General features: G+C 40.6%; 2 protein-coding genes across 3 annotated transcripts in view; one reads left to right on the top strand and one right to left on the bottom strand.

Moving 5' to 3' along the window:
* Positions 1–2,998: 2,998 nt before the first annotated feature.
* LOC100846383 (protein FATTY ACID EXPORT 1, chloroplastic) lies at positions 2,999–6,298 on the bottom strand. Its single transcript, XM_014896816.2, has 6 exons — positions 5,928–6,298; positions 4,135–4,333; positions 3,711–3,878; positions 3,485–3,531; positions 3,374–3,414; positions 2,999–3,293 (listed from the first exon to the last, which is right to left on the bottom strand). The coding sequence occupies exons 1-6, from the start codon at positions 6,096–6,098 to the stop codon at positions 3,209–3,211; spliced, it is 711 nt and encodes a 236-aa protein (XP_014752302.1). The 5' UTR covers positions 6,099–6,298; the 3' UTR covers positions 2,999–3,208.
* Positions 6,299–8,036: 1,738 nt separating this feature from the next.
* LOC100845882 (proteasome activator subunit 4) overlaps positions 8,037–22,996 on the top strand; it is an 18,890-nt gene continuing 3,930 nt past the window's right edge. The window contains exons 1-27 of one of the 2 annotated variants that reach the window (XM_024457341.1): positions 8,037–8,401; positions 11,287–11,389; positions 11,482–11,594; positions 11,668–11,790; positions 12,728–12,829; positions 12,923–13,088; positions 14,953–15,069; positions 15,421–15,488; positions 15,571–15,672; positions 15,759–15,975; positions 16,211–16,438; positions 16,525–16,652; positions 16,745–16,862; positions 16,975–17,190; positions 17,248–17,418; positions 17,519–17,595; positions 17,674–17,891; positions 18,168–18,381; positions 18,492–18,571; positions 18,642–18,759; positions 18,836–19,006; positions 19,347–19,515; positions 19,595–19,638; positions 19,837–19,879; positions 19,953–20,098; positions 21,372–21,466; positions 21,626–22,521. In XM_024457341.1, coding sequence (XP_024313109.1) covers positions 8,241–8,401; positions 11,287–11,389; positions 11,482–11,594; positions 11,668–11,790; positions 12,728–12,829; positions 12,923–13,088; positions 14,953–15,069; positions 15,421–15,488; positions 15,571–15,672; positions 15,759–15,975; positions 16,211–16,438; positions 16,525–16,652; positions 16,745–16,862; positions 16,975–17,190; positions 17,248–17,418; positions 17,519–17,595; positions 17,674–17,891; positions 18,168–18,381; positions 18,492–18,571; positions 18,642–18,759; positions 18,836–19,006; positions 19,347–19,515; positions 19,595–19,638; positions 19,837–19,879; positions 19,953–20,098; positions 21,372–21,466; positions 21,626–22,521 — 4,404 coding nt within the window. In that variant the 5' untranslated portion in view covers positions 8,037–8,240. The remainder of the gene's footprint in view (positions 8,402–11,286; positions 11,390–11,481; positions 11,595–11,667; positions 11,791–12,727; positions 12,830–12,922; positions 13,089–14,952; positions 15,070–15,420; positions 15,489–15,570; positions 15,673–15,758; positions 15,976–16,210; positions 16,439–16,524; positions 16,653–16,744; positions 16,863–16,974; positions 17,191–17,247; positions 17,419–17,518; positions 17,596–17,673; positions 17,892–18,167; positions 18,382–18,491; positions 18,572–18,641; positions 18,760–18,835; positions 19,007–19,346; positions 19,516–19,594; positions 19,639–19,836; positions 19,880–19,952; positions 20,099–21,371; positions 21,467–21,625; positions 22,522–22,996) is intronic. The other variant, XM_003563877.4, reaches the window with a different exon arrangement.

The following is a 22,996-nucleotide window of genomic DNA, read 5'->3' as shown; positions in this document are numbered from 1 at the left end:
ATAAACTTTTAACCATTTATATTGCATTAAGGAAAGATTACATCAGCGGCAGCGCATTAAAAAAGACAAATAAACCGTAAGTCGGCTCATCCCAACATGAGCAGTTAGGTTGTGATTGACCCGATTCCGTGATGCCCTTCTGTGATCTATCGATCTTCAGAAATTTAATCTCCTCGACAAGTCCAGCATGTCGTGATCTATCGCGAGACCAAGCCGTTATCATAGCAAGAGCTTGTGTGCGGGCCATACCCACCACTATACATAAGTCAGAGTGCTGACAGACAAGAAACATGCCCTTCATGCATGCTGAAAATATTTATGTGTATACTATGTACTTGCATCTTTTCATTTACATTTCCGGTGTTAGGTGAAGGTGACATGTATGTCGTGGCTTTCTTTATTCGATTTTTTCAATCTGCCTAGCTATCTTTTCCCACGCGAAAAAAAAAACCTGATCTCGTTCCTCCACGAAAATAAACATCCACTTCACGCTGTATGTCCAAATGGCCGGTTGAACGTGTTTTAAATTAAAGTAAGCATAACGATTAGCTTATTGAACTTTTCGAGAAACCAAAAACTCAGGAGGGAGGACATACATTCTGTCCAAGCAGCTTTTTTTCGAAGAGTAGATCATTCCTTCGGCCTCTATATCAATAAATGCACACATACGCTTAATTGAACCATGGTCTGCACACTGACGTCTAGATCACCACACGTACATAGAGATCAGCGGCGGTCGCCGCCCAGCAGCCGGAGACACGCCGTCTCAGTGCGCCAGCCACCACCCCTGCCGCCACCGCCATCAAGTGCCGCGGAAGATGGTGCCAAACTGGTGGTGGATGTGGCCAAACTTGAAGAAGGACAAGAGAGGATTGCAGGTGCGTGGATGCGTAAGCAGCATGATTTCAGATCTGGTTACTTAAATTCAGGTAGTTTGCAAGTTTTTAGAAGTATCTGATTTTATTATGCCTTGATTTCTTCATTTGACGTTGTGGAATATCCACTGTAATTGTTTGCTTTCTTTTGTGCAAACTGCCAAAAAGGTGACGAAGTGCAAACATTATGTTGGTGTATCAACATTTCTTCAGCTGCTCCACTACCCTCTTCTATTTCGATGATCTTTGAGTTTTTTTTAAGTAGATCTTGAGTTAGTTAATCAATCTTTATGTGAAGAAAATTTAGAACCGACTGAAAGGCTAACCATCTTGATTTTCTGGTGCTTCCAAGTTCGCATGAGAGATCGGCGCGGAGTCCAAGGTAAAACTAATGTGTCAACGGAGGGCAAGGAGGAGGATAAGCTTTGTTATCTTGCAAGGCACGCCGCACGTGTGTGTGAAGGAGCTAGCAGAGTAGAACCGGAGAGGGCTCTAGCTTGGAAGAAAGATAGAGAATGGCGTTATGTTCTTCAGGGTATGTTTGATTTTTCATGGCACATGTTTTAACCGGGCCCATTCACAAAAGAAAATACTTTGATCAATGTTTCCATACATAAATATACATCATTATATCCCTGTAGCAACACGCATGTACCTCATTAGTATGAGTAAATTATGAGAAAAGCCACAAAATACCAAAGGACAGGAAACAAACTTAAAAGAATACACAAAACAATGGTGGACTTACGAAAATTGAGGATTTATAATTCATGATGTTGCAGCAGGTAAAATGAGAGGATGAACTGTCCGTTTGGTGAACATATTACACCATTGGTCACTCAAATTGATGTCTGTACCCCGTTTCCTCGACGTTATCATTTTCTTGTGAATGATGATCATGTTACATGTACAGTTTTCTGAATATTGCTGGGAACAAGGTTGTCAAAATCGATCACGTGAACAAGGGATGACAAGGATTGACATGCGGCTTGAAATTTATAGAATCAATTCAACCTGTAGATCGCAGATTCTGTAGAACTGTTAGTATCAGACTCATAATCATGAACGATCACAAAAGCATGTAAATTCTCATTTACTTGTTACCGGTGCACATTATAATTTTCTAATCCATCCGTCTAACAAAAGATGTCTCAAGTTTGTTAAAATTTGGATGTATCTAGACATGACTTAGTGTATAGATGCATTCAAATTTAGTCAAAATTGAAACACCCTTTGTTGGACGGAGGGAGTATTTGGTTTTCTTTGCCTCACTCTAAGTAGAACATATTACTTCCTCTCTGTCTCATATTAAGTGACTTTTTATTACATGTATCTAGCCGTTTTTTAGGCATAGATACATTCATATTTAGACAAATTTGACTCATTTACTATAAGACGGAGGGAGTATTATTTGCAAATCGCACTTTTAAGGTATCAATGTATATACTCCCTCCGTCAAACAAAAGATGTCTAAAGTTTACCAAAATTTGGATGTATCTAGACATGACTTAGCGTATAGATGCATTCAAATTTAGTCAAAGTTAAGACATTCTTTATTGGACGGATGAATAATTAATTATTCTTGGAAACATCAGTTAAGTTCAGTATCATGTGAATAAATCTACCCAAGCTAACGTAATTTATTTAAATCCAATGATGTATTATGAACTTATGTAGTATTTGAAATCATATTTTATTTTATCAAAAATTGCATATAACCATGATTCTACGATATGGCCGGCCAAACCATAAAATGGTCTACATACCTTATAGTACAGTGTTCGAAAACTGGTGCACCCAAATTGTGGTACTCCTTCCGTCCAACAAAAGATGTCTCAAGTTTGTCAAAATTTAGGTGTATCTATACATGACTTGATGTATAAATGCATTCAAATTTAGTCAAAGTTGAGACATCCTTTGCTGGACGGAGAAAGTACAATATTTGGCATCGTTTGACACAAACCGAACTCTTGTTACCGAGAAGATGACCAAAATTTTGGTGCAAGATCTCAGAGTTAGTACTAGATGTTGGAAGGAAACAAAAACTTGGCTTGGTTCACGGTCTCACGGGGTCACACAGACCAAACAGGCCCGATGCACACTATCTGCTCAGTATCCGCGTATAAGGGTAATGCTGAGTAGAAATTCATGTAGAATCTAGGCAAATCTTATCTGCTCCGATTCTTCCATTAGGTAACAGAGGTACTCAAATGAGCTATGCTAGAACACAACTTATTATTTTTGGTGTTGTACAGTAAAATGAAATAAAAGACATCCTATGATCGGTACATTTACTAGAACACAGATTCGTCCGCCATAGGACTAAAGGCGACTTATATCACAGTAGCTGCCTTCTTCTTTGGCGGTGGATTTCCCCCAGCAAGTAAAACGTATGAGTAGAAGCAAATCATCGCGGCACTGGTGACATGAGAAGTTGTAAGGACAGAGGATGCTATGATCAGTTGAAATAGGGTAAGCAAGAGATAATGGAGAAATACCTGAGTGCAGCATAAAAGCCCCAGGGAAGCAGCTTCTTCGTCTGCGACAACAGTCAACTAATCAGAATAAGATTCATTAGTTTTTTTTTTGTAAGTGATAGTGTCACTTACCGTGGTGTATGCCTGACAATGCTTCCATGCTACTGCAGCAGCAACAGCTGAAAATGATGGCAGAGCAGGTTAATTAGCATAGGTTGTCCACATTTGGTTCTTGGCGTTTAGTAGCAGATTACCGGGGTCCAGGATAAAGTATTTATACAATTATCACTATTGACTGTTCAGACATGCATGCCTTTGTTAACTGGAATTTGTTAGGATGATGAGGAAATTAAAATACCTGCTTGTGCCAGTATGAATGGCAAGCTGGATTTTCCACTCCTCCAACCCTTGAGACTAAGCACAGCAAGTGCCAATATAGCAAGGCCAGGTGCAACACCAAAAGTAAGACTTACAGGACTCCTCCAAAATAGAAATCCAACAAGGCCCATGGAAAATAAGAATCCGCCTGAATTAAGGAAGTTGTAATCAGTATAAAAAAAAATCCAAATGGGCCAAGATCAGGCAAATGACCAATGAGGCATCATACAAGGATAACATAATATAAGAGCATTTAGCCAGCTTTCAAAAAACATGATGTAGTAGTATATTACAAAGAAGTATGTGACATACTGACATATCTACTGAGAGAAAGGAGGGCTAAGACAAAATAACCAGGTTACTTTTAAGACTCAAGTAATGAAGCAAGAAAGTTGAAATCATACCAAAAGGAATCCCGAGACAGAAGTCATGTATTATTGCACTCTTCTGTTGTGGAGCGACTTCCTGGACTGTACCTATCTCTTCACTAGCAATAACCGTCGTGTTTGGCTCAGGAATTTCATCTTCTGTGTGCACAGGAGCAGTAGCGTGATCAATGGGAAACCTAGTACATTTTGGCTTCATGCACATTGTAGTCAACAGCTGCAATGCCATAAGCTACACCGTCAAAAGAGGAAAAGATTTCTACAGAGATAAGTACAAAATTTGGACGAGAGTAGTGGGCGAATATGCCAGAATGTGCCTAGAAAGAAGAATGTCATGTTACAAGAGAACTGAAATACATTCTTGTACATGAAGAAAATTCATGGGGTACAGGTACAACTCAAGATTGTTTTGGTAAAAAATATGTCCTCCAAAGACCATAACAAATATGACAATGGAATATAAAATATTGCACAACTATCGTAGCATAGAAGGAGGTAAGAGCTGCTTCAACCTGAATGGTATTTGCCTAGGCGGAACCAAACAATCTATATAGGAATCCAGCAAAATGCAGCAACTTAAGGTACCCGGATCTGCACGTTCGATGGAGCTACTCCGGACGCCCTGGCGTTGGTCGATGTTATCCTACGGAAGCCCAGCTTTGATGCCCACCTGGTGCAAGGCTTTGCACAGGTTGTCTCAGCATTCAAAGCCCGCAGATCCCTAGCATGGATGGCAGTAGTCTAGCTGTATAAGTTTCCTTTTTGTTTTCTGCTCTTCCTTGTTGTTTGATAGGTTGGCTAAGCTGTGCTGTTTTACTTTTCTTTTCTTTGCCGTTTTTCCGAATTCTAAGGCCAGCACCATCTTGGTGTTTTCTTCTAATGAAAATGACATGCTCTCATGAGTGTTTGAGAAAAAAGAAAGAAACACCAACTTAAGATGAGCACCTGGTTTATTCCTCAGACACATAGCAACTGTTCCATGGACCATAGTCCAGAAGGATTGCTGTATTAGCTGCACCAATCCCTTCTAGAATTCCTAATTCATACAGCGTGACTGTTCGGAGAGATGGCCAAGTGCATGACTGGGCTACGTCCGTTTGACCAGTCACGCAACCGTGCTTGAGCTGAGGTTATGGCGTGCACGTACGTGGGGTCGTGCCTGTCATGCCCTAAACATCATCCCCTGTGATTTTCTATTATCACCCATGCTTCGAACTAACCAATCAACCGCCAACCCTTCATTCGGTGATGCTGAAAACTCAATCACGTGGTGCTACATTTTCGAGGCAAGTCTATCTAATGCCTCTACCTTGTTCTAATTTCTAAGGCCATGTTTGTTTGGGCTTCTGCTTCGGTTTTTGGTGCTTCCAACCCTCTAAAAAGCACTTCTCCCGTCTACACATGAAGCAGAAGCACGCCCGGCATGTACACTTACTTTCCTTATTAACTCTTGCAAACAAAACCAAGTGTCAGCGTGTCCCTCCAGGCTCCAGGAACATTGACGTTTGTGATTTTCTGAAATTCATGTAAGAATACCTGGCATGGTGTAGTTTTATATTCATCTAGCGTCAGGTTTCAACGCACCATTTTTCGCAATGTCTAGCAAGGGGTCTCTTTCTACTAAGCATTTCTTGGCGAGGACAATTCGCACTCAACTCCACCAAAAACACATGGTACACTCTGCAAAATCGCAGCGTCCAGCCTCTCTCCAAATTTTTAGAAACGTATACATTATCACAACCATCGAACCGTTGACAATTCTAGATCCAGGGAGCGACGGAGGCCAAACAGAGACAAGAGCGAGAACTCACCTTCGGGGCGACACTAGCGGAAAGGCCATGGAAGGCTCCTACACGATGAAGCGACGCTGCTGGGATCCTAGACGTGGAGAGCGGCGCGAAGCGGAGGATGGCGCCGCAAGGAGCCGGCCACCTCCTCGCCGTCCCCGGCGCGGCCGATCCGCGGAGCTGCGCCGCCGCCATGGGAACTCGCGCGTAGGGATCGAGGGGTTCTCTCGGAGCTGGTAGGAGGCGGGATGGCTTGTTCCTGGTTCTCGGTGGAGGCTGGTGGTGCGAAGGCCAGAGGAGGAGGAGTCGTTGGCCACTCGGCTACTGCTCCTGCCCTCCCCGCCTGCCTGTTTCCTTCCTCGGCGGCGACTGGACTGGCAAGTCGCAGGCAAGTCCCACGTGGGGCACGGAATGGAACGACAGACGTGGGCTAGATGGAGAGGAGCAATCGGCCCACGAGATGCAGATGTGCGTTTTTTTTTGTTTTTTGACAGATGGGTTGCGTTGAGTTTCCTATTGTCATGCGTCCCGTGCAATTCTTCATGTTTTATAATGAAACCAACATTGTTAGTTTTATTATGTGAAGGCTGGGTTCTGATACCTCGAGGCGAAGAAATACCAAGTGATTGTGAACGGAGGCTCTGCATACAAAGGCACAATTTGTGCTTGGATAATTGGTCTCAGTGGAGAGATATAATCAGCTCGCCAATCATAAACTTCCATGGGTGAAACCGGATTGGATATTATTCGGCTAAATCCGGTTCCGAATCCGATGATATAAGATATGGGAAGAGAATATACCTATCCGATCGGATACGGTACCGGAGATCGGATATTTTATTCGGATACCGTGCAAGCATAATCCGATGGATACGGATTATCCGGAATTTCAATCGGATTATCTCGCGATAACAAATAGGATATTATCCACTTTTTACTAAATTGTCACGTATGGGCCATGGCTAACGGCCAAAAGCCCACTTACTTGCCCATATACTAACTGTTGTGTCCTGGACTTGTTCACTTGTATGTGCTGATGGGCCATGGCTAACACGTTAAGATCTTCTGCCCCTCTCTCTTTGCCCATACGAACTGCCGCACTTGCTGATTCTGAAATGTGAAAAAACAAAAAACTGCTGCTGCCTGCTGGACTCTTGCTCACTTGTACGTGCTGATGTGCATGCACATCTGGCAAGATTTGCCAACTAGCCAAGTAAGACATGCATTGTGTGTCTCTGTGTGTACTGAGATGGTTGTGCTCATCTATTATTGGTTAATGGTTATTATTTCTATTTGCGCATTATCCGATCATAATTATTCGTTTCCGATCCAGTACCGCTCAGCTACCGTACCATATCCGTTTCTGACAAGTTCCGTTATATTCCGTATTCGTTTCCGCATCCGAATCCGCATCCGTACGGTCATTATCCTCCGAATCCGATCCGTTTTCACCCATATAAACTCCGGCGGCTCATTTTTGTGTTTAAGTTGTCTGTGCACTTGATTGTTACGTACGCATAACAACTGAAACACAAGAATGAGCCGCCGTTAGAATTGATGTTTTACGTTCGCTTGCGAGGACGGCCGACTGCATGGCCCGACGTGAGCTTGCGTATTTGCCGAGGTAGAGACCTCGTTCTTGGACATTAGTAGGAGAAGTCAGAGTCGCCAGATCAGGAGAAGTGTTTGTCTGACGACAGTAACTTCTGCATGCAACATCAACAACTATCTTCTTTCGGCTGCGCGTGTTGACTGAGTGTGGATGGCCGGGTCGGACAGTTTGATCTTTAGTGTGGTCATGTTTCATGACGAGCGCTATGGACATTTGTTAGTTTTTTTTCTCGGTATTTCGTAATTAACTGGACAACTCTATTCTTCTTGATCAATGGATCGAGTCGGAAAGGAATCGGTTTCGAAAAACAACGAGCGGCCGGAGTAATCAAACAACTTCAATTTACTCTCGGTTCCAGCCCTACTACTATATTCGATCTGCGGTTCAAAGAGAGTGCACAATTAATTGCACCCGGAAATATTCAGAGCATAGAATAAGAAAAAACTCGAGCAGTCCACCGTAGACCCAGTCCACCCACCACCAGGCCTGCGTCAGTGATACAGCCTGCCTTGCCTTGCCAGTGGAGCAGACGCAAAGCACCGTGGTCGCCGTAGTCGCCCTCCGGCCTCTCGGTCGTCGTCTCCCTCCCCTGCTCGTCTTGGAGGCGAAGAAAGAACGCGGCCACCCATAAATACCCTCCCTATTAAACCCAACCCCTAACCTACCACCCATTTCCGCTTCGACTCACAAACCCGTAGCAGCGATCCGACGGGCAGAGTGGGGGGATGCACCTCTACAACGCGTGGCTGCCCCCGGCGGTGGCTGATGCTGCGCGGGGGGAGGCCGCGGCGTTCGCCGGCGCGGTGCGCTCAGCCAAGGACGCGTGGCGCCCCGCCGACCCCGATTCCGCCTACGCCACGCTCAAGTGGATCTCCGTGTTCGACCTGTAATTATCTCGAACCCTTCCATCCGTACCGATTCGATTCGATTCGATTTGCTCGGAAGGTTCCTACGATTCCTCTGTTGTTGTTGTTGTTGTTTTGCTGCTGCTGCTGCTGCTGCGGGGAAGATTTAGGAGGGGTTCAGTGTTTAGCTGAGTGCAGACTTCTCGTTGGCGTGACGTGATTGCCTTTGGGTGGGGGAATCGTTGGCTGCACTAATCTCAAGCATCCACTCTTGGTGCCTGTTTGGCTATGTCGGCGATTTGGAGATACGGTTCATCTCACCAATGAAACAAAGAGTCTTTCACGGAGATTTTGGAGAATCAGGACAGCTAACTGGTGATTTTCGAAAACAGCTGTTGATGGCTTTGTGAAGAGAGCAACCTTTCATTCAGACAAAGAAATCATGCATACAAGAAAGGGCAGGGTAAAACACTTGTCACAAGGCTCATGTCATACAAGTAATAAGCCAACAAACAGAATTTGGAGATCTTCCATAAAATGGCAGTAAAGAAACAATGCTATGATGAAATGCCACTCCAAAGAATTGCTCAACAAAATGCCACTAAAATGTTTTCAAAGCTTTACTATCATATGATATATGTACATCTCTAGTCCTATAGGAGTATTATAGAGATAGGGATGTCAATTGGTGGTGGCGGTCCATCACCTTCAAGCCATTTATTTAGACTTCTCAACAAGGTTCTATTAATAATAAAACAAATTAGACCACCTAAAGCCCCAGTGTATTGCCCAAACTTAGCCTATGCAACATGCTCGTTCATTTACTACTGCATCCGAAATTTGTTGCAATTTTTTTCTATGCGAAGATTAGTATAGTGACACTTATAGTAAAGCTACCCCACTTTTGGTAGCAAACATGAGCACCATTTCATCCATTTGTAACGAATTGAAAACTCACATCTGAAGGGTTGGTGGACAGACTATCACCACCGAATGACATCTTTATAAGAGTAAGATAGCAGGTTGGATTGTTTGATTTGATATCATAACATATGATAGCACAACATTCTCGTTAAACATGTAATGCATTCTTTTTATTCCATAGCAATACGTGGGTATTTGCTAGTGTAAATAAATAATGGGAATGTTGCCAACCTCACCCTCTCATACAAAGGAAGTGCGCAGATCCGTCAGCCCTCTTATGCCATCTTTTCTTCGTGGAGTTGGTTCTTCCATTTATTTGCTCAACAAACAAAATAAACTCTGGAGCAACTCTCAACAAATTGAACATACCTTTTCTTCTTTTTGGTGCACCTAGATATGGTAGCTTTCTACTTTATGATATTTTGCTCCTTTATTTTCTCAACCAACAGAACATCCTCTTGTGTAACTCTCAACAAAGTGAACAAACATTCCCTTATGTTTGGAAAACAGAAGTCAGATTAAATTTTATATATTTGTAAAGATAATAAGATATAAGGTTGGAAAGAGATAACTATTATCTAAATGCTATTCTAACATGTTTATCCGTGAATATGTTGATGAAGTTAGTATCAATGCATGTGGCCACTTGCCTAGTTTTGTAGTACGTCCACTTTGTGAGTTTCCACCACTCCAATTCCAATTCTTCTCCCCTGAAAATGTATAATGCCCATATGCTCTTTCTTCTCAAAGTCACACAACCTTAACTTATCCATGGTTTTCTAAAAAGTTACTAAGCAGTACCTGGTGGGCCACCCGTGGCTGCAAAATGATCTTGGAGTCGGGACTAGATTGATAGAAGCTGGTCAACTGAGATCAAGGGGCTTGTGGGGTCTAAATGCACATCATATCACTAACTTTTTTTTTGCCAACTTCCCTACCGCCTATTTTCTGCCAATAAATGCATGTAAGCACATACCTCCACCCCCTAGCGGAGGAAATGGTGGTGTACTTTGATAAGAGGACTTTCGTGCAGTGTTGTGTACCAAATGCCACAATGGTGGCAGTTGTACTTGCATCTATATATTGTTCGACCAATTCATTTAGCCACTATCTTCTCTAACGTTCCAAGTGACAATGCATACAAATGAAGTAGTGGTCGCATTAAGATGGATTGAGTAGGTTCTGCATGCATGTGATGGAGAGCCTTGGTGTTTGCCAAACTTACAGAACAAGAAACATAGGGGCAGTCTGCATTTTTCACACGAGATTACAGAAGGAAATTAATGCTGGCAATGTGGTGGTTTATGACAACCCCGTTTGCCTAACCAGCATTACCCGAAGTGGCATAGTATGTTTGTTAGGGATAGGTACTAGGGGGCATCTGGTCGTACCATGCAATTACTGAATAACATCATATTAGGTAGTCATAAGATCCTATTGCTAAGAAGGTACCCCCTCCGTTCCGGTATACCGGGCTGTTCTCTGTGAAATCCTGATTTCAGATTATGGGGCCGATCTCCCGTTTTCCGTCGTTCGAAGCGATCCAGCGCATCCCATCCTCGTAAAAACTACTTTGCTTTAATTCTGGGAATAAGTAGGCATTGATTTTGATTTAATTAAGGGAAAAGCTAACCTACACGGTCCTCCTTCCCGAGAAAATAGCCACGTCTTGCTTCCTCTCCTCCAATCCAGCGCTAGGTAGTTGCATGTGGTAATTATGGTGAAAGCGGAGGGAGGCCAGGTGCTTCTAGCACTAAACGAGGCCACGTCTTGGTTATGGTGAAAAACAAGAACAGCCCCATATACCGGAATGGAGGGAGTAGCAATTATTTATGATTCGATTCTATTTGTTAGTGGCTAACCTGGAAAGTGCATCTAGTGCCCCCTAATGGGTTTTGGATGATTTATGACAAAATGTTTAATGTCTGATTTGGCAAATAACCAGGATTGCTGTTCATAGGAATTTAACTAATGTTAATGTTTGATTTTGTTATGGATTTAGTTTTATCAAAGCAAAGAGTGATGTTGCTCCTGAGGACATCCATGCTCTTGTAGAGCTTGGGTTTGCAGTATTTCATGCATCACAGAATAAGTTTGTTGTTCAGGTAATGTTCTGCAATTATTCATCTATCTGTGGTTAAGATGTTTTGCTCTTTGGTGATATCCACATTTTTCTTGGTACATAATTGGTAACCAGATAAAATGGGGAGGTTTGCTCATCAGGCTTCTCAAAAAGCACGTGAAGAGGCTTTCACTTGATGTGCAATGGAGGCCACTTTATGAGACATTGATAAGGACCCATTTCAAGAGGTACAGTTTTGAACACACTTTTTCTGGCATTGAAAGAAGTACCAGAAATAACAGACTGCCATGTTTGTTTCAGAAACATGGGCCCTGAGGGCTGGAAAGTAAGACAGCAACACTTCGAGACCATCACATCCTTGGTGCGTGCCTCTAGAACTTTCTTTCCTGAAGGTGCAGCTGCTGAGGTTTGGTCTGAATTCAGGTTCGGCAGCTTCTGCTTGGCCCCACATACTGCTGTTTTCTTGCCGCTTTGATATTTTTAATTCCTTGGCATTCTATCCGGTGAAAATGTGAATTGGTAAAAAACTCTGTCAAAATCCAAGCTGGAACTCATCTTGTTTGATCGACCAGCCCATGAACAGAGAGAAACTAGATAACCTTTATTTTTTTGATTATTTCTTTCATTGACCAGAAGGCCAGAAGTACGTGCATGCATTGTTTAATTGAGACTTTGCTAGCAATCATGGCAAACTAACTAACTAACAAATCATATCTTTTAGGAGATTTTATCCCCTAAGGGTGACACCTAATCAAATAGTTGATGCAATCTTATCTCAATGAATGTAGACAAAATGTAAGGATGCAATCTTTTCTAACCAGCTACCACAAACCTTACTATATCTTCTGAAACAGTTTATTCATGAAGAAATGGTGCCTAGTGTTGGGCCAGTTTTGGGGCTTAAGTGATTCAACTACGCATACATGGGAAATGCTAGAGTATATGCAACTTTAGGGAAAGTACCTCGCCCATGCAGGCTTGGAAGTTGGAACCCGTGATATCATATTCCATTTCTAGGCACTTCCAAGTGCTACATTTGTGCATAGATTAGGGGCTTAGATCTCATGCTTGTGCTAGTTTCGGGGACAAATATTGCAATTCCTACCATTTCTTTTCCATGATATGCTCAATAGGGAACATCCAAAAAAAGCAGCTTGAGACTTGTGTTATATTTGCACTCTTTTTGTTCCTTGCAGTGTTGTAATCAATGTTGTTGCTATCCACACTACTAGTATTGTTTAAATTTGGAAACTAGCACAAAATGTGTTAATTTGTTCCTTTCACCATAACTGGAAATTTTTGCTTGGCAATGTTCTTCCAAAATTGAACTTCCTTACCTGATACTGTATTGGAACCACAGGCCCTTGCTGGAAAATCCATGGCATAACTCAGCATTTGAAGGTGTTGGATTCCTTAGGCTGTTTCTTCCTGCAAACATATGGAACCAAGATCACTTTACGATGTAATTGGCGTGGGCAAATTCTGATCAATAAGCTTCTGTCCCTTATGTTACTGAACATCTATTTCTGTAACTAACTTTGACACTGTTTTATAGTGATTGGATTGCACAATGCCTTGACATTTGGGACTCAGTCACAAATTGTAACTTCTGGGATATCCAATGGGCTTCCATCATAGCACGTTGTATAAAAAAATCCAGATCCGTTGAATGGGAGACGTTTCTGCCTCTATTGTTTACAAGATACTTGAACATGTTTGAGGTATGTCATGGCTCTCAGCTTGAATTCTCAGGTACCTTTTTCAATGGGAAGATTGCAGGAAAGGCCCTGATAGGTTTTCTTAATATAGTGAAAACATATACAAGGTAGGGTATGGGAATGCATAAACAGCTATTGTCAGGGAGAAGAAAGAATTAGGCAACATAATCAGCCCAGCTAATATGGAGAGCCCTAAACTCTCCCTAAGTCTAAAGGATTGCAAACTGATCTCTCCTAAAAAGACATTTCCAGGATCTAACACTTGTTGTGACATTGTCTAGAATCTTCGCATTAGCTGTTTCCATATATACCACACAATAGTTGTAAAATATTGCCATGAACTTCTCTTCGAAGTTGCTGCGCCTGTGCAGTATCATCTGTCCAATGTCTTCAATGTCAGTCCATTGTATGCCCAGACTGCCCAGTTTATTCCGGTGTTCGATTAGGAGGAACCGTGCAATGACCTTGAGCTTGCTGAACACATGGACTTGGATATACATTTCAGGGAAGGGTTAGATTGGATAGTGCCAAAAACATTTTCATAGCTCTTTTTTCAAGGAGTACTTAGAGTTGCCCCAGGTGTAGGTTGAACTGTCATTGCTGTCAGCAAATTGGAGGGTTGTTTTAATTCTTTGTATGCTTGATGAAAAGCAAACATGGCAGTACCTATTGAAGCGTTACAAGTAACTGTATTTTCTGTCGCTCATGTTCTCGTGGGGATTGAAATATTCGTTCGTTGAAATTAAGATGCTACTTTTCCTGAAACAGATTAAGCTGTTACTAGTTTGATTTACTTTTGCATGTCAGATTCCATCCAAGTATTTCACTCTTGCATGAAGGTGGAATGAGGTTTTGTACAGAGGTGGTGGAATCATAATGTAGTATTTCTACAATAGGCATTGGCGATATAGATGATGCAGCTTGCTCCTGTTTGGAAAACATACAAAGTTATATGCTCCGGACGATTTTAAAGTAAATTTCCAAAGTATTATGCCAATAAGGTTACGTCGATACAAGTTGATATCAGATATACCGAAATTATCATTCTTCAAACATCTATAGAATAACTGGTCATTCACTTTTCTGATGCTTTCTCCCAAACAAAGGAACTACTACTTATTTACATTAAAAAATAAATAATGGAAAAAATTACACGGTGAGGACCAAGTGAAGGTAATGATTGGAAAGACAAGTACAAAATCACATCAAGAAATGTTTGTTTTGTGACGATTTCCCCTGAACAAAATATCTTCTACTTTCTTAAAATACATTCAAGGAGGAATAATGGTAAACAATTTTCCTTGTCTTAGAGGCTTGACCATATCTTGTCTGCAGTCTTTGTATCTGCCTGAAAATTCAAATTGCTAGCGCTTTGAAACAAAGGCCATTACATTCTATTCAGTGGTATGGAGGTCCATGTATCATTACTAGATTCACGGCTTTCTGGTGACTGTTTTTGGCCAAAATAAAGGTGCATGCGCTGGAATGCTATAGCACAGGAGCGCTGGAACAACCACAGTGTAGTACCAACCACACTTTGTGCACTACAGCCTACTCCTGAAGTACTATAGTGCTCTCTTCAGAATACTAAAGCGACTATAATGCTTTCTTGGATCTCATAAAATTTGACAACCTGAGTCAAGCTGTCTGTCTTTTCTTTCGTCGTATTGATATATGCCAAATGTTATTAATACTTAGGTTTGTTATGTGAATACCAAACAATATTTATATCAACGATACATTACAAAAGCTTGTCTTATGTTATTCAACCATCAGATTTAAAGTACCACTACATGGCAAATCCATTGAAAAAGGATTAAATAATTTCTTTGCAAATACATTGATATATTTCTGTCTTTGTGGTTAGGTTCCTATATCGAGTGGGAATGGGTCATACCCCTTTCCAGTGGAGGTGCCTAGGAACACAAGATTTTTATTCTCCAGTAAGACCAGATCACCTACCAAGGCAATTGCAAAGTCTGTTGTAAGTTATTTGTATCCCTTCAACTTTTTTTCTTCATCTGACAGGCTTATGGAAGATAATTTTTGCACTTCAGCCTCTAATATTTTATGTTTTTGGTATGGTAATAAACTATTCACTAGTAATGTGGCCATTTATGATTTTAATCACTTGTGTAGTTGATTAGCTAGTACAAAGTTTTGTATATTCCACTGAAGATGGTGTTACCATCCTTCTCGGTTTAGTTCATATGGAACAAACTTTCCAAAGGAAACATATATATGCTACATTACAATATTTTCTAAACAGGTCAGCTTGTTCCACTGTTTAAGGAAAGCAAGTTTGGACTTGTGTTAATTTTGTTCTTTGTTGCAGGTGTACCTTTTGAAGCCTAAAAGTCTGGCACTGGGGCAATTTGAGAAGCTCATAAATTTTCTAGAACAGTTTGTGTTCTGTTCTCTGTACTTTCTTTTGCTTGTTTACTGGCTCTTCATTTGGTTTTAACTTGTGTCTTCCTGGTGTTAGGTTCTATCATCCATCAAATGGGGGTCGTTGGACTTACTCATTGGAGCGTTTTTTGCGTTATCTTGTTTTTTACTTTGAAAGACGCCTTCAAGATGAACAATTGTAAGGGACCAATCTGAACTTGGGCTTCAGCTTAAAGGATCTTCTTATTGCCTACATTTTCATCCGATTCGATATTTTCACTGCAGTGACACAGTGGATGACAAAATTGAACAGTTTTGTCTTGGAAAGGAAGAGAGAGCTATTTTTGTCAGAGTACTTTTGAAATTACTGGATCGTGGTCAGTATAGCAAGGACGACTCTCTTGCTGAAACAGTATCCATTGCAACTTCAATCCTGACTTATGTTGAGCCATCCTTGGTGCTTCCGTTTGTTGCAAAAAACTTCCAACTAGCCTTAGAGACAGTAAGTTTTACAATATTTATGCAGCATATGTGATACTCCCTCTGACCCATATTACTTGTCTCATATTTGCCCAAATGTGGATGTATCTATGTTTAAAAAGCATCTAGATACATGTAATATTTTGACAAGTAATATGGGTCGGAGGGAGTATTATTTTTGTAGAGCTTGGCTGTCGTTGCTACCTACAAGAGTCGTTTTCTGTAAAGCAACCTAACAGCCTTATTTTTTCTGACAGACTACTGCCACCCACCAATTAAAGAATGCCGTCACATCTGTTGCATTTTCTGGACGTGCAATTCTTCTTAGTTCTGTATGTTCATCTGAGTTGGATGACAATAGCACCGTTGATACACTCAATGATCTTATCGTCACCTCCCTTTCAAATGCATTGCTTGGTATGGATGCCAATGACCCACCTAAAACTATAGCTACGATGCAGTTAATTGGGTCCATCTTTTCAAATGTAAGTCTTTTCTACCTTGTCTGCGCAAAACTGTTTTTATGGTGATGGTGTGTATTGTTTGGCTAATTATCATTTGGTGCTGATAGCTGGCTACAGTTGGTGTTAGTGATGATGTGCCTGCCTTCCTCCAATCCTCCGTTCTATCAGATTGGCTAGACGAATTCTTTTGTCGGCTATTTTCCGTGCTTCAGAATTTGGAATCTAGTAGTCCCATGTAAGCTGTCTCCTTTATTTGAATTATGATTACTACTACTGTATTCTTTTTCAGAACAAGGTAAATGACATTTTTTCATTTGGATTTGGCAGTACTGAGGGTTACCAAAGCTCAATCATGTCTGGAACTTTTCTCGTTGAGGACAGCCCACACTATTTTTGCATGCTAGAAATACTTTTGGGAAAGTTATCAAAACCTTTATTTAATCAGGTACTGCACTTTAGTTAAAAGCTCCAGTCTCCACCTCCTTGTCTTGAATTCAAATGGCTTAAACATGCAAAATTCCTGTCATGCTCATGCTTCCTGCATTTCCAATTGACAGTCCCTTAAGAAAATTGCCAAGTTCGTCAATGCAAATATCCTTCCTGGTGCTACTTCAGAAGTTGGACTTCTTTGTTGTGCCTGCATCCATTCTTATCCCGAGGAGGCTTCAGTCTATCTTGTAAGGCCTATCTTAATGACAATCATGTCTTCTTTTGAAGACACTCCAACAACAGGTTATGTTGGAAGAGAAGTTTCTAACAGTGTGGCTACTAAGGTTTGTTCAAAACATAAGATATTTATTGTTAGAGCTCTTACATGCATCACACACCAGTTGCATTGGATGCACATGCAGGCTACACTTTCTCCTGCTCTGGAAACAGCATTGGATTACTATCTAAGGGTTTTGGCTATATCCATCAGTTATGCCGGTCCTGTCTTACTCAACTATAGAGAAGAATTGAAGCACATAATAACATCTGCATTCCAGGCCCCTTCATGGAAGGTTTATATTTCCTCTACCTTTCATACATTTGGATAGACAGTATACCCATTATATACTACATTTTGAATGATGGATTTCCTTTTTTCTTTGGAACAACTAGGTCAACGGAGCTGGTGATCATCTCCTGCGCTCTTTGCTAGGAAGCCTGGTGTCATATTATCCAGTAGATCAGTATACGTAAGTTGAGCTTATATGTACTTTACTGTTTTCTTCATTTAGAAGAAGTTATCCAATGAATTCCTTCTATTTTTGTAGGCCATTTTCTTGTCATCCTATTGCTAATATTATTGAACCATGGGGTTGTTCAAAAGCTCATCCAGACAGGGAGCTTGAAATGCTTAACTTCCCTCCAAAGTGGCATGATCCCAGCCAAGATGAACTCTCTTTTGCAAATGAATTATTAGGGTTCCATTTTCAGTCAGCTTTGGAAGAACTTTTGACTATCTGCCAGGCGAAAGTTCATTCTGAGACAGGTATATATATATTCTAGTTCTGACCTCGGAGGCAGTCCTGTATGCTTTTCTAGTTTGGTTGTGCATGTAGAGGGTACTAATTGCTCACAGGATTTCTGTATAGAAGAATCAGTACATGTATGTTCATATGTTAGTCTCTGTACGCTGATCTATCTTGTCAGGAGGCTGATTACACCAATCTATGTTAATAATTAAATTGTGTGCTTAATTTTCTCTTTTAGTCCTCTTTCTGTAAGTGTCCCCTTGATATTTGGTTGTTTTGTTCTACTTTGGCAGGAGATGAGAAGGAGCACCTAAAAGTAACACTATTGCGCATTCATTCTGCATTGCAGGGTGTTATGTCGTGCTTACCTGAAATGCGTCCATCATATAAAGATGACAAGTCCAAGGTAGTAGAATCCAATTTCTTTATTGCGGGATCTTCTGGTAGCACTGTTGGCAGCTCAGAAATGCGTGAAAAGGCTGCAGAATTTGTGCACGTTGCTTGCAGGTCAACATTTATTTTTACTTTATTCGAGTTTACTAGCTAATCCTTTTGAAGCTTATTTTCTCTCATCCTTTGCTAATTTATTGTATCAGCATTTACGTTTCTTTATACAGGTACCTATTAAAGGAAAGAACTGATGATAGTATTCTCCTAGCACTTGTAGTACGCGTGATTGATGCTTTGGTGAACTATGGTATGGTAGCTATGCTTAAAAACTCATGTTCATTACTTTTGACTGTTTATGTGACAGTGTACTGCTGTAGGTAGCTTGGAGTATGAAGAATGGGCAAGTCATGTTCAGGCTTGGAAATTAGAGTCTGCTGCCATCATTGAGCCTCGATGCAACTTCATTGTTCCATTTCACGCTCAAGGCAAAAAGAGGTATGTCTGTCCTGTTTTCTGTAGTATGATCCCACTCCATTGATTGTGATCGAAGTTAATTTTTTTGTTCTTTTAGGCCTAGATGGGCACTTGTTGATAAAGCACACCTTCATAATACGTGGAGATGTGCACAATCATCATACCACAGATACCGTACAAATGCTGATGTATCTCCATCTAGTGTCATGATTAATTTGGTGACTGATCTCCTAGATCTCTCGCTGCACAACTACGAAACTGTTCGCTCGTAAGTTCTCTTTCTTTCTCTCTCACTGTATGTATTATATGTGACCATATAGCTGCAACTTTTGTTTAGGATTTAGTACGTACCATTTGAATATTGCCATATTAACTGGAAAAACTGTTGTGTGCATTCTGACTAGAGTACTTATTTTTCTCTCTATTTTGTAATGTGAACAGCATGCAGTTCTGGATACTGATTTGTTCAATGTCTTTGTTTCACTGATATTAACTAGGACCTTGTCACATAAAATGAAGTTTTGATCAAAGGATTGTGTGGCCATGCTGCAATGGCCTACTTTAGTTTGTTGGCGATGTTTCCATTTTTCTAAATTCTTTCAATGCAGGTATGCTGGAAGATCTCTAACAAAATTGCTGAAGCGCTGGCCTTCTCTAATTTCTAGTTGTGTTCTCATCCTGACCGAGAATTTGCGCGACTTGAAAGCCCCTGAACATGTGGTGCTTGGTTCTTGCAGCATTCTTGCATCACAGACTGTCTTGAGACACTTGACCACTGTATGTCTATTCACAGTTTGTATGGTTTATAGATAAGTCATCGCAATAATGTTGATAGCATTAACTTTGTTAAATGTAGGATTCTATTTCCCTCTCTTCATTTATCATGGGAATTTTGGAAAGGTAATTGGCAAGTACTCTAGGTTTCTCCTATCATTTCTGACAGTTTAGAACTATCAATATGTTTCGCTGTATATCTCACAAAAGAATATCAATATTTGGCACCCAAAAAATAGGGGAAAGAGAAGCATACGGTATGTTTTTGTCAAACAGGGCACCTGATCGATATCAATGTACTAAAGCTAATTCTTTTCTCTGTAGCTCTCATCATGAAACGCTGAAGTGTCAGAAAGCTATTACCGAGGTATATTTCTGTAAAAGAACAAAACTATGAGATAATATTTGCCACTGAAATATTCTGTATGTGATGTTTACAGCTCTTTGTGAAGTACAACATACGTTTCGCTGGAATATCAAGGAGTTTCTTCAAGAATTCTGAAAGTCAGTCTGACAAGCCAGGATTTCTCGGATTATTTTCTCAAATCAATGCTTTGGGCTTTGAGACTAACAGTCTACATTGGCGGTAAGAAATTTGCATATGCTGACCAAACGTTCGAGATCTTGAAATTTTGACCTTGAAATATTTTTGATCTTGCTGATGCAAATACGTCAAACATTCTCCATCTATTATTTTCTGGAGTTCTCTACTATCTTTTCACCATAGAGAATTTCCCAGTAGGTCTGTACTTTGTTATATTGACTTTACCCATCAACAAAGTCACCATGCCCACAACCTATGCTGCTTCATCCCGATAGATCCTCCTCTGTAGACTGGTCCTCATATTACCTGAAAGGTGTCGTATTGGAAGTCTCCAAAACATAACACTAATTTTTTATCATAACAAAACAAAATTGTGTATTGAGAAAGTAATTTAAGAGACAAATTTATGCACATGATTTTAAGTATCCAATCCAAATCACATGTCCTTGACATGCTAGCAGAAACTGAACTTTGGTTTTTGAATATATTGGTATTCGGAATTCAAAAGTTTGACTTTACCTATGTCTAAAAGACAGCTTGTTGTATCTTGTTCCTTGTAATAATATTATACTCCGTACTAACCTGGACAAAGTGAATCATCCGGCATGGATAAAAAGTTGTACCCCCTCCGACCCATATTACTGGTCAAAATATTACATGTATCTAGACGCTTTTTAAACATAGATACATCCATATTTGGGCAAATTTGAGACAAGTAATATGGGTCGGAGGGAGTATATAATTTGCTCATGAAATATACACAGGTTTTTCTATTTATCAATATTCTTGTTTACTTTTGTTTTGATTAACAGCCCACATAATATCGCAGTGCCATTGAGCAACTTGTATACAATTAACATATTGTTGATCTCTAATGGCTAGTCATAGGGTATACATTTTTTAAATTGAAGCTGAATAGCTGAGTGATTAAGTGAAAAGACCACTGTGCAGTGTTCTACCATAGCCCAAGTAGCGTGAATGCTACTAGAAGCTTGTTAGCTCGAATAAGTCTTGCCAGTTTGAAATGCATATTTTTCTTGGCTTCGTAACTTTGTCTTGTTCTGGCAAAGATTGCGAATCTGGCGATGCTTTGCTCCAACAATTTGCTCTGTATCAAGCTTTCTTCTTTGTTGATTTGTCCTTGGAAGTAGTCCATACATATCACTCCCAACGAAAATAACACTGAATCTACCTTTCGAATACTTTTTTTTTGAAAGAATTAATAATTTGATCTCATTTGTAACTATCATGCCAGTCTATCAGGATAGACCTAACTATCTTCCCAACCGTGTAAATATATTTTGTATACTTTCAGGTATAACCTGATGGCCAATAGAGTACTTCTGCTGCTAATTTTGGCATCTAGAACTGAGCCTGGCATATATTCACGAATCCTGGCAGAAACTGCTGGTATGGATAGCTCGCTCTCGTTGTAGTTTCTTTTTGTAACATGGAGATGAAGCATGCATTTCATTTTCATTTTTCCCATCTGCATCTTCGTAAAGATGAGATTTGGTATTTCATTCACAAGTTTGTCCTTCATTGTTTAGAAATACTGTTTTGTGTTAGGTCATTTCTTAAAGAATTTGAAGAGTCAACTCCCCCACTCGAGGATGCTTTCAATATCTGCTCTGAACACCCTATTACAAGGATCACCTCATAAGACATCTGTGGAAGATTCACAACCACTGGACCACCCCGAAGAATGCAACATGTTGGCCACAGGAGAAATTTTGAGTAACATAATCCAGGAGGAAGGATTCATGAATGACACACTAAACAGTCTCTCTCATGTCCATATTGTTTCTGATAATGATGGTTCATCAAAAGCGAGTTATGGAGCTTCATCTTTTCAAAGCGGATCTGATAAAGCAATCACTTACTTCTATTTTGATTTCTCCGCCTCTTGGCCATGTACACCTAGTTGGATTTCTTTAGTGGGCGGTGGCACGTTCTATTCCAGCTTTGCTAGGATATTCAAAAGGCTTATACAACAATGTGGAATGCCAGTAATGTCTTCACTTCAGAATGTGCTGGAAGAATTTCTGAGTTCTAAAGAAAGATCAAGGCAATGTGTGGCTGCTGAAGCTATGGCAGGCATGCTTCACTCTGATGTCACTGGGAATTTGGAGTCCAGCAGCAACTGGCTGATGCTTCAGTTGCAGAAGATTGTGTTAGCTCCATCCGTAGAATCAGTTCCTGAGTGGGCAGCTTGCATTCGATATTCTGTTACCGGGAAAGAAAGATCTGGAACTCGTGCCCCAGTTCTCAGGCAAAAAGTATTAGATTGCTTATGTACAGCAGTTCCTCAATCTGTAGCAACTAGCGTACTCTTCAAGAGATATTCTTTTCTGTCTGTTGCTCTAATTGAAATTTCTCCACGTAAAATGTCCCCAGAAGAGGAGCAGTACCATGCTAAAATTCTCAATGAACTGCTTGACAGCATGAGTCACTCATCTGCGCAGGTAATGTTAGATCACTTCAGCCTGAGTACTGTTGAATTGTATAAGTGGATCGCCTAGCCCTTTCCATCAGATCGGTCTTTTGGTTACGTTAGCGTGTGAAGCTTGACAAGTACCTTATTTATTTTGTCTTTATTTGAGTTTACATTATGTTTGCACCTAAAAGTATTTCTTTAATTTATGTAGCACATTCAATGCCTTTTTTTGTTCTGGAAGAACTTGTGTGAGTGTTCAATGTTGTATAGCACATCTTCACATTTAGGGTCTATGTCGATAGTATGCATATTTGCTTTACAGGCAGGTTCTAGTATTTGATGTTCCTGTAAACTGGGTCATGCTTATATTAAGGCTTGAACAATCTTCTGGTGTGATTGACAAATATGCTTATATTAAGCTTGACCTCTCCTCTGGTGGGCTGGCATAATTGTCAGGCCTGTCCACACTACTTTTGGGCTACGGAAGTATGCTTGACAAAGCT

This window comes from Brachypodium distachyon, chromosome 1, assembly GCF_000005505.3.
Source record: "Brachypodium distachyon strain Bd21 chromosome 1, Brachypodium_distachyon_v3.0, whole genome shotgun sequence".
NCBI lineage: Eukaryota > Viridiplantae > Streptophyta > Magnoliopsida > Poales > Poaceae > Brachypodium > Brachypodium distachyon.
Note: the sequence above shows the minus strand (reverse complement) of the source record. Positions and strands in the feature narration are given on the sequence as shown.

Bases quoted from the DNA above. Each gene is read 5' to 3' on its own strand.
- LOC100846383 (XM_014896816.2), bottom strand. From the start codon at position 6,098: ATGGCGGCGGCGCAGCTCCGCGGATCGGCCGCGCCGGGGACGGCGAGG. The intron at 4,334-5,927 runs GTGAGTTCTCGC...ATGGCATTGCAG, and splicing joins CCGCTAGTGTCGCCCCGAAG to CTGTTGACTACAATGTGCAT. The intron at 3,294-3,373 runs GTATTTCTCCAT...TCATGTCACCAG, and splicing joins GGCTTTTATGCTGCACTCAG to TGCCGCGATGATTTGCTTCT.